Source organism: Netta rufina, assembly GCF_964035555.1.
Source record: "Netta rufina genome assembly, chromosome: 3".
Classification (NCBI taxonomy): Eukaryota; Metazoa; Chordata; class Aves; order Anseriformes; family Anatidae; genus Netta; species Netta rufina.
This window is the reverse complement of record NC_140125.1, coordinates 105,863,569-105,874,217: the sequence shown is the minus strand read 5'-3', so window position 1 is coordinate 105,874,217 and position 10,649 is coordinate 105,863,569. Positions and strand designations below refer to the sequence as shown.

Below are 10,649 nucleotides of genomic sequence, written 5' to 3'. Positions count from 1 at the left end.
CATTGCACGAAACACATCCGTTTTTACGTATCCCTCAGTATTTTTCCTCTACTAGCCTAATTGCTTTGCACTTGCGGCAATTACTGTGCCAGAACCCCCACCAGACAGCTGTTCTGATTCATACACATACAAAAAAAAAAAAAAAAAAAAAAAAATCAGCCCTTCCATCACTTCGCTTCAGTCTCCACTGATTCCTCTGCCTCCGTTCCCAAACATATCCTGAAGGGTCAGTTAAATTTTCACTTCCCTTCATTTTTCTGTTGGTTTATTTCTGAAGGGAAGCGACAGCTTCCATTATCCCCTCGGTGCTGAGGAGGATCAAGTGTCAAAACAACTGGCATCTCGCTCGAATTAGGAACTAATCGCTTCCCGGTAACTAAGCATTTTATCAAGGCTTGGACGTGATCTGTGTAATCCAACCAACAGCAAGATGTTTAATTCCTTGTGAAAACAAAATTAAAAAAGGCGGGGCCAGATGCAAAGCTTTCCTCCGGATCACACCATAAGAGCTGATTTGCATTACGGGGCGTTCGTACACCAGAAGTCAGTAGGCATTTATACATCTGCGAGGCCAGGAGGAGATTAATACCGACCACAGCAGGCCTTATTCTCTCCTTGAATCGCTTCTGACTAATTCCTATCTAATCCATCCCTAATGCGCCCACGTCTACGGTGTCTGTTACCCCCCGAGTGCGCTTGGCTAAGGGACTTTCTTCCTGCCTGCCATTAGAAGATGACTTGGCCATCACACCTCCATTTCAAGCAGCACTTCTGGAGTATCTGCAAATATAGTGCTGGTTCTTATCTCCTGAGTTCAGGGTAAAAAGAAAATCACAACCTGTCCACCCCAATCATTTCCATCCTTGCCATATATTTAGAATCAAGTAGAAAGGGATCGTTACGATACAGCGAGACCTGACTCAGAAAAACGAGCTCAAAACCCAGCTTGCTGAGGGAGCAATGCTGATACTTAGCAGGAAACATGCCCAATAACGTTAAAAAGAACCAAGTTTCAGCATTTCAGAATGATGCATCTGGCCATTCAGTCTAACACGTCCCCAATTCCAGCTCCCAGCACGTTATTCTCAGCCCACTGCGACTGCTGACCTGTTACCAACATCAGTGCTGCAGGGGCATTTTGGAGCCATCTGTTACACGTCTCGCATTTTCTGCTTTGCATTCCAGCCTTCGGGGATTTTTCTTTTTTAATAATTTATGGTTTTGTTCCCTAGGACAGCCTTAGAAAGCACATCCTCCTTTTGTTCCCTAGGACAGCCGTGCACATCCTCCCAGCTTCACGGACCCAGGGGAGGAACAGTCACACACCATCAGCTTCAGTGCACCCAAGAGTGAAGGAGCAAGGATCAGCAAATCATTTACTTCTAACCCAAGAGTGCATCTCTCAGAGAAGCACCATACGTACTGCACACATTTTCAAAGAGGGAAGCCTTCAGCAGAAAGAAGCCAACTCAGCATTCTTCCAGCTCACAGAAATGGTTTAAGTTCCATCAGGTTTCTTTCCCATTATCAAATAGACCAACACAAGGAAGAAGACAGTAGCCAATTTCAGTCTCTCAGTGGGGTTTAACATGAAATAATGTTCCCAGATACTGAAGAACAGCAAAATCTAGCCACATATTGTTCTCCAATACACAGAATATCCAGCTTATTACCAAGTTGTTCACCTTCCATACCCTTTTGTTCTTTGACAGATTTTAAAATCATTGCAGTTTGTTTCACAGAACCATTTTTTCATGTTATATACCAGGAAAGAAGCACAAGACACAAAAGGTTCGGTTGCAAAATCATGAACTTTTAGACTTGCATTTTACCATTAGAGTATTATGAGACAGTTCTTTATTTTGAAAGTTAAAGTGCCAGGTTTATGTACAAACTATTAAAATAACATAAAAAAAGTAAACTTAAAACCTGCTAAGAAAGCAGTGAGGTCATGTAGCTGCCTCCAGAGTTTTCTACAGAGTATTCAACAAGTTTAAGGCCAGAATTTCCCAAACAGTCCTTTCTAGATGTGGAGAAGCTAGTGGTGATTACCCAAAGCCCCCATCTGGCAGAAGGAAGGAGCCCCCATTTCACCAGATAAGTAGCGTATGTTGCAGGAGATACATCTAAGCATTCTAAGAATTAACACCTTTGGCAAAGTCTAACAAAAAGGGATTTTACTGCTGGGGTTACACTAGCCTCCTTAGAAGTACCCATGTCTCCACACCTCTCAGGAGTGGGATTTTAGTACAAAACATGAAGTCACAACGTGACTCAATTTGTTTGATCTTTCCTTGTGACGAGGAGAGCATACACACTAACTCATGCCATCTCAGTCCATTTAAAATTCTGCATCCAGGGTGAACGAGTTGTCTGTGGGCTTTGACATGACTCCCATCCTCTGGTATTCACCTACTCGCTTCTCGAAGAAGTTGGTCTTGCCTTCCAGAGAGATGTTTTCCATGAAATCAAAAGGGTTCTCTGCTTTGTATATCTGAAATGCAAAGGTAATGAATGCTACAGTCACTAGGGGTGCTCAAATCTGCAACTCATGAAAGCATTACAAAGATGGCTAATGACACCACTGGTAGGCTTGCTATGCAGTGAACAAAAGCCTCTGCCCCACGTCTTCGCTGTTCATTCCTGTCTTTACATTCTCGTTCCCATTAGACAGAAGCACAGCAACTCCTACGTGTCTTTCATTAGTGTTCTTTTGCCTTTTCTGCTGTGGGTACCCAAACAGTTCCTAACAGCAGGACTAATAACTGAATCTGTAAGTTATACCAATATCGCTGCAGCCATTTGAGGATTTGGGTTTCTGGAAGAAATTAAACTTACTATGGTCATGACAGATTCTGTGTGTTAGCCTTACCTTTTTAAATCCCAGTTCCAACATAAGCCGGTCTGCTACAAACTCGATGTATTGTTTCATTAAAGTGCAGTTCATGCCAATCAGCTTAACAGGCAGTGCCTCCGTCAAGAATTCCTGCAGAAAACAGAAGCACACCGTGTACAGCAGCCAGCATTCACTCTGCACCGTCTAGGGTAATTTTATACCCAACAGCTCCACAGCTTTGCACTTAATGGTGACCAAGTTCCTAAACAAGCAGCAGACAATTACCTGTTCTATGAGGACTGCATTCATGATGATTTCTTTCACCCTTTCCTCCGACGGTTTGTGTATCAAGTGCTTGAACATGAGGCAGGCAAAATCACAGTGCAGACCCTGGGAAGAGGTTTCAGAAAATTGTCACGAATGCTGATTTAAAAGAACCACTCGAAGCAGTAGCACAGAGTAACTAGCCTAAAGACTAAGCACCATTATTGCCCTTGCCACATGAGTGTTATCTGCAGTCAGCTTTCTGCCTACCCAGGAGGTGCAATGAATTCAGGCCAGTACCAACTGCATTTGTTCCCTCAGCAAGGGAAAGAGCTGGTGAGAAACTTTAAGCTCCTTCTGAGTTAATAAAATAATACTTTCACTCACTAAGATCCACGAGACCACATGTTTACACACTTTAGTGAGCTTTACAGACTGCCTCTTTCTAAATACAACCCTGCAGAAAAATACAGGCTCCAGCAGAATGTCATTACTTCGAGCCACATGGCACATCACCATATTAACTGCTAAAATTTGAGCCTTACCTCATCTCGACTGATGAGTTCGTTAGAAAAAGTGAGTCCCGGCATTAATCCTCTTTTCTTCAGCCAAAAAATTGAAGCAAAAGAGCCAGAAAAGAAGATGCCTTCCACGGCTGCAAAAGCTACTACACGTTCTCCTGTTACAAGGAAATGGATGTTGGTATCACATGGAAGACTTAACAGGATTAAAGCTGAGAAGTTGTGAATAGACTGATAAACAGAGCCCTTGAAGGACAATGAAGCCTTCTGCTCAAGGCTGCTATAACCTATCCATAAAGCTATTCTAGCAAAGGCTTCTGGTTATCAAGTAGAACTTTGGAATAAGAGAAGTAAAACCAAATTAGAGCAGCTAGCAGGTAGCTGAAGCCAAGGCTCCTTCCCCTTGGTTAAACATCAATGCTGCCTTTTTCCAAAGAGTGCACACAAAGAGTAGTCATTTTGGCAGCAGATTGAAGTCAGTGTCTGCTCATCCTTAATTAAGTGAGGAACTTTGGCCTCATTTAATGCTTTAGCAGTAGCACAATAATGATCTCTACCATCTCTTCTCACCTGTGAAGTGAGACATCAAGAATCACTGGGGCAGAGGAGCCACTGCCTCCAACTGCTACAAGCCTGCTGGAGATCAAGGGCCAGTTCTAGACACGTCTTATCAATTTGTTCATACAGCAAAGTATATGAAGATTGCCATGTGAACTCATTATTCAAAACACCAACAACTTTACAAATATTCATGTTCATTTGCAAGACGAAAATCTCCAGAATTATCCCAGGGCATTTATTCATCCCTGTGACAACAGTCTCTAAACTGCCTAGAGGAACGGTGGTTCCTCCATCCTGCTAGGGAAGGAATCTCGCTCTGCTTCCAATAGACGCACTCACCATATGTCGCTTTCTTGTCCCCAATCCAGCGCATGGCCCAGTCAGCCTTCTTTTTAACACATGGTAACGTTTCAATAGCATTGAAAAGGAATTCCCTGCAAAGCAAGACGCGTCAGTAGCATGAGACAGCAGCACAGCAACATAACATTCTTAACCATAGATGGTGTTATTCTCACAAGTGCTCTGTACCCTCAATATTTAAGTGACCTGACCCATTTTATTTTGCACCTCTCTCTATTTGTGTCCATCTACTACCTCTGCACCACCTTTCTGTCATGTCAATACCAGTTCACACGAATTTCTGACAGTGTCAAGGGCAGTACTGTTTCACCAAGTATTATACCTGAAGGAGGCTTTCAAAACTACAGGCCAACATCCAGTGCCAAGACCTAAGTTTTCAGGTAAGCAACTCTTCCTTAAACACTTAGTGGAATTAAGCACCACAGAGCAGACAATTCTTCCTTAAACACCTGGTGGAATTAAGCACCATGGAGTAGAAATGTCAGCTTTCAACAAGGTATCAGCAACTAAATCTCTCTCAACCACATCTAGCACCAGTTATTTCTCTCAACAGATGTTGGTCTTACAAGAAAATACCAGAATAAATCTAGTCTAGACTGCACAAAAGCCCTGAATTTAGCTTTAAAACGCAACTCTTGAATTGATCCATCTCATTGCACTTTGGCTTTGTTTTTTAATCAACATCAAAAGCCACTTTGGGGAAATAAAGTGTTTTGCTTGCTATTAAGCCCAGCAAAAACAGTCAAATCACTAGGTGCTAACCATTAACTAGATTTGCAGGGTTTTAGAGATATTTTAATACAAGTGGTAAGATTCTTTAATACAAGCAGCAAGATTCTCAGAGAAAATATCCTACAGAACTACCTGCTAGGTGCAGTGGGTCCTCTATGTGAGAGCTTACTGTAATTTAATATAGCCACTTGTTTGTTGTATCTTTTACATAGTTTCGTTTCTTACTTTCAGCGTTAAGTGGTTTCAGTTTCCTGCAATCTAGGCAAAATCTCACACTTAAGAACAAAAAAATATTCTCAAGTTGCTTTTAAGCAGCACTTTTACCATTATTTTATATACATCTAGTTCAAATCCCCAAAATCAGCTTTCGAGTCAAAATAATAGATATACAGCAATTATATCTCAACAGCTCAGAGTTTCAGACCTTTCATTGTCAGGCAACACTAACCTCTCCTTAGAATCCTTGATGTACGTGTCAATCAGAAGGCTATACATTTCTGAATGTATGTTTTCCATGGCGATCTGGAAGCCATAGAAACAACGAGCTTCTGTGATTTGTACTTCTTGACTGAACCGCTCCACCTAGAGGAAATAAAAGAGCATTTGTGAAAATTGTTAGATAAGTTGCAGGTTAGAAGCAGCGGTGCTGTCTTTAACTACTCTTGCTCAGCCCACAGAACTCTCTGCAGATTAGTCCCAGAAGTGTGGGGTCTGAGCAGGAAGAAGAGGAGCAGTTGCCCCTCACAGCCCCAAGCCATGAGTTGGTTTTTAATCCCAGCAACAGGAAACTTTCTTAATTTTCCTCAGCCTCCACTAGGGAGGAGAGCAGTGGCAGGTTAGAAACAGATCAAGGGCTCTGAATTGGGCAAGTGCTACTACTGTAGGGCAATGTTCACTGGGGAAAGGGCAAACTTGGGTATTACAAGGAGGAAATCTGGTCTGCTAATCAGGATCAGGCAGCACTACATGCCCTAAGCAGACAAGCTGGCAGTTGTGCCATAAACCATGCAGTTATCTGGCTAGGCTCAATCCCCAGAGCGGCCGGGTGTCGGGGCTGTCCCCACACCCACCAGGTTCTCGTTGACAATGCCGTCGCTGGCAGCAAAGAAGGCGAGGACGTGCGAGATGAAGTATTTCTCCTCGGGCTTCAGCGACTCCCAGTGCTGGATGTCCTTCGAGAGGTCGACCTGAAACGTGAAGAGAAACACATTAAGAGAGAACATTAATAGGAAACGATGAAATGAGGAGGAATAAGAGCTCCTGAAGCAGGGATGATGTGGATGAGACACCCGTGGAGAAGCCTCAGGGCTGCCCCAAGGCTTGGGGGGGGGTTCCTGGAGGAGATGACCCCGTGGGGACCCCCTCACCTCCTCCGCCGTCCAGAAGGAAGCCTCGGCCTTCTTGTACATCTGCCAGATGTCGTGGTACTGGATGGGGAACACGACGAAGCGGCGGGGGTTCTCCCGCAGCAGCGGCTCCTCCTGCTCGGCGCTCCGGGGGCCCTGCGGCGGGCGGGGAGCGGCTGAGGGAGGGGAAACGGGCCCCGAGGGGGCACCGCCAGCCCTGAGGGAGCCGATTTAGGGGAAAAACGCCTTCGGGGCGTGCACTCACCGGCTCCTGGAAGATGTTGCGGGCCGCCTTGCTGGCCAGGACGCGGCTGCTGCTGGCGGCCGGGGGCTGCGGGGAGAGCGGGGCGGTGAGAGAGGGGCCCGGCAGGGAAGGAGGGAGGGCGGGGGGGAGGGAAGGGGCCGCTCACCGTGTTCTCCTTGTCGCCCAGCGCCAGGCCCTTCAGGGCCGGCAGCCGGGGCTGCTCCTGGCGGGCGGCGAGCGGGGCGCGGGCGTGCAGCATGGCGGCGGCGCGGGGAGCGACTGGGGGGCGAGGGGTCCCGCCGTCCTCTTTATATACCCCTTCGAACTTGGCGCCACAACGTCCGCCGGCCAATCAGAGCCCGAGCCGCGCCCCGAGCGCGGCGCTCATTGGGCGGGAGGCCGGCCAGAGGCCCGCCTCCCATTGTGTCTCCGGGAAGAGGGGCACGGAGGTTTTGGCGCGCTCGCGGAGGCCACGCCCACCGAGCGGGCAGGCCACGCCCCCTGGGTCTCTCTGCCCCCCGCCCCCCCCCCCCGGGTGCTGAGGCGCCCCATGGGCCCGGGGCCCTTTTCTCCCTGTAGGAACCTGAGGTGCTGCCCCCCAGGCCCCATAAGTTCCAACCAGTCACACAGTCCACATCACAGACCTGGGGCCGGGCTCCCCTCGCCTGGCAGCCCCCAAAAAGGCCAGCCCGGGCAGTGGGTTCAGGGCATTTGTCCCATTTAGGGTCTGCATGCTGACGGCAGGCACCCACCCCAAAGACTGAGGGCTCAATACGCACCCCAGCCCTGGGACCCAAAAACCCCATCCCGGTTTTTTGCGCCCCCAAAGACCACATCCCAGCGCCCTGAAAAACCCACCCCAGGCCACCCTGACGGCCTCTGAACCTGATGTAGGACACCCCAAGCCATAAGAGCTGTTCCTGTTAAAAAAATAAATAAAAGAGGCTGTGAGGCCATCGAGGCTATCCCAGCCTCCTACATCAACCATGGGGTTGGCTATCAGGGAGAAACCTTTCCTGGCCATCGTGCTCCACAGCCAAGGTGGTGCCCCCATATGGGGTCAGGAGGCAGGGGGCAGCTCCGGCCACCCCCCAGGACGGTGATCCCTGCGGCAGGAGGGGCAGGGATCCCTGCCAGCACCCTGTAGGGCCCTGCTATCTCCTGCCACCTCCTCAGCAGGCACCTCCACCCTGCCCTGCTGCCGGGGAGCAGATAGCCACAACCAACCCCACAGCCCATCCTCCTCCATCACAGAACTGCATCAGGGGGCAGCCATTTCCAGGGGATTTTAGGCCCAAAGGGGGTTTTAATTGCGGCTCCCTGATCACAGACAGCGTGCCCCATCTCTTGCCACACATGGAAAATTACAGGAGCCTGTCAGTCACCACAAGCGGATATTTCCACTGCAGCTTCCTTTGGGTTACATTCCTCTGCCTTTACTCACACGAAATGCATACACAGGAAGGCAGCCCAAGCTGGTCCCTTGCTGTGGGCAGCTTGCAGCAAGCAGAGCTCCTGCACGGCAGCTTTTCTGGTGCATCTCAGTGACCACAGCACCAAGTGTCCCCAGCTGCTTTTCTCTTGCTCCAAAAACTTAGCTTGCCCTGCTCACAAAGCAGCCAGGAGCCCCCACGCCCTTCAAAGAAAAGCAGCCCCAAAACCATGGAAGTCAACAACCGAGGAGACCGAGGCAGGACAGCAAAGGGTGATCCTTCTCGCTGCCTGCTTTTCTGGTGGCATCTGCCAGACACAGCCCTGCAGAGCCTGGGAAGTTTGGTATTTGGCTGGGTTTGGTCACAGTCACATCAAGACAGGACCAGCAGCCTCCTTTCATTTTCAGAGCCTGTTGCTCTGCCAGGACAAACTTCATCTTGGGGCCCAGCAGTGACCCCATGGGGGCAGAACAAGGTGCAGGGGACCCTACTGCTGGTCAGTCCCTGTGCACAACCAGGCAGCAGTAGGAAAGATCCCAAATACACGCAAAGAAGTGAAAGATGAGACAGGCACAAGCCTGCTTGTGAAGGCAGTGGTAATGGGCAGTGAGTAATGAGCATAAACCTGGCCTGTCCCACTCTGGCCTCAGCGTTAATGAGCCGAAATGCAAGTTTTGCTGAGGGTAAAGGGATTAGGACGGATGATTTGATTAGCCCTGCTGCCTGGCATCCATCACGGCGCTCTGCAGCCAGCCCAGGGGCTCAGCTGCCCCAGCTGTGCCTGCCGACACACCCAGCTGAAGGCAGGGGAAAAAGAAACCTGCACAAGATGGTTTCCTGTGACTGTAACTTCAACACACACAAAAAAAAAAAAAAAAAAAGGCCAGAAGATGCGTCATGTCCCATCCCCCCGGTTCCTTCTAAAACCTGTAACAAATCTACTCTCTCCTCCTTTCCCATAGCAGTGCTTGGGGCAGAAGAGGCATTATTTTGTTTTGTTAACAGATACCTCTCTACAGCCAAATTACTACTGGTGTTTCCTTCCTAGGAGTTGAGAAAAATTTCCATGATTTAGGCATCCCAGATCCATCACAGCAAGGCATTACATGACCATTTGTTACCTACTCTGCCTTAGAGTTGCATCTCCTCCAGTTTTCCACAGTAGTTGCCTTCCCTTGTTACTGCCCCCATTTCTTCTCTAGTTTTTCTGTTATTTTCCAGTATTTAAGTTCCAGTCTATGCCCTTTTCTGCAGTGCTGCCACATGAATTCTTCAAGACAAAGCACTTTGCAGCCTCTTTCGCCTGGGCTCCTTCCCCATCCCCGCCCTGGCCCTCGGGCTCACATATGAGCTGGTCCTGCTGAGCACCAGCCTCCATCAGCTGCTTCCAGCCTCATTTTCCCCAGGCCGCCCAAAATCTGGAGCCCAGAGCCTCATCTCCCATCCTTTGAAGCTCAAAAGCAGCTCTGCAAAGTGGCCCCCGTGTTCCCCAGGGACACCATCCCTTCCCTGGCACCACGCTTCCTTGCCAAGCGGGACAACCTGGAGACATTTCTCCGGCTCTGAGCACCACTTTTTAAACCCAGCTACCTGCACAAGGCATAAAAATCCCCCAATGGAGGAGCAGCCATGAGACAAGGACAATTTTCCCGCAGCTGCCCGTCCCCATCCCCTGGGGAGCAGAGGGCCAGCAGGGGCTGGTGTCCCCGGGGCGCAGCAAGGCAGGGGGCACAGGCAGGCCCCTGCAGGGCTGCAGAGGGGTTTGTAGAGACCAGGATCCGTCCCTGCCCGACCCCAGGATCCTTTTCCTGGCAGCTCTGACCCGGCGGGGACAGCAGAGGGAGCCCGCAGGCCTCCCCGTGCGCCCCCGCTGCGCGCCGCAGCTTTGCGCAGGGCTTGGGCAGGGCAAGGGGCGCTTGGGCAGCACGGCAGGGAGAAAGAGCAAAGTGTTGAAGATGTCATCTCATACCCTAGAGACAAGAAGGGAAAAAAAATATATATTAAAATTAAAAAAAAAAAAAAACAACATTTTTCTCAGAGTCATTGAAGTTCCTCTCCTCCTCGTCTCCCTGTAATTTGTGGACCCCCGGTGCCTTTTTAGAAATAATATTAAATTTCCTGCATGTCAACCAGCCAGTAGACCTGATCCTGGACGTGACTTGAATCCGATGCCGTGTAATTCCCAACAGAAGCCGTTTAACCTTGTGTTTTTGGAGGAGGACACCTGTCCCGCTGCCCCTTCAGCCCAGGCATCCCCTCACCACCCCCGGCTGCACCCACCCTGTGCCTGCCCCTGCTTCATCTGTGCATTTCCCCCTGTGCCCCATCCTACCACTCCCAAAAATGCAGAGG

General features: G+C 49.2%; 1 protein-coding gene across 2 annotated transcripts; it reads right to left on the bottom strand.

The window, feature by feature from the left end:
- Nucleotides 1–2,341: 2,341 nt before the first annotated feature.
- RRM2 (ribonucleotide reductase regulatory subunit M2) lies at nt 2,342–7,123 on the bottom strand (the record flags this gene model as incomplete). 2 transcript variants are annotated; one of them, XM_084284997.1, is made up of 10 exons in its annotated part: nt 2,342–2,494; nt 2,873–2,986; nt 3,122–3,226; nt 3,646–3,779; nt 4,522–4,616; nt 5,723–5,856; nt 6,345–6,461; nt 6,642–6,796; nt 6,882–6,951; nt 7,031–7,123. In XM_084284997.1, the coding sequence occupies 10 exons, from the start codon at nt 7,121–7,123 to the stop codon at nt 2,342–2,344; spliced, it is 1,170 nt and encodes a 389-aa protein (XP_084141123.1). The 2 variants fall into 2 exon arrangements, with proteins under 2 accessions (XP_084141123.1, XP_084141124.1); XM_084284998.1 differs by having other exon boundaries at nt 6,642–6,776; nt 6,886–6,951.
- Nucleotides 7,124–10,649: the final 3,526 nt, after the last annotated feature.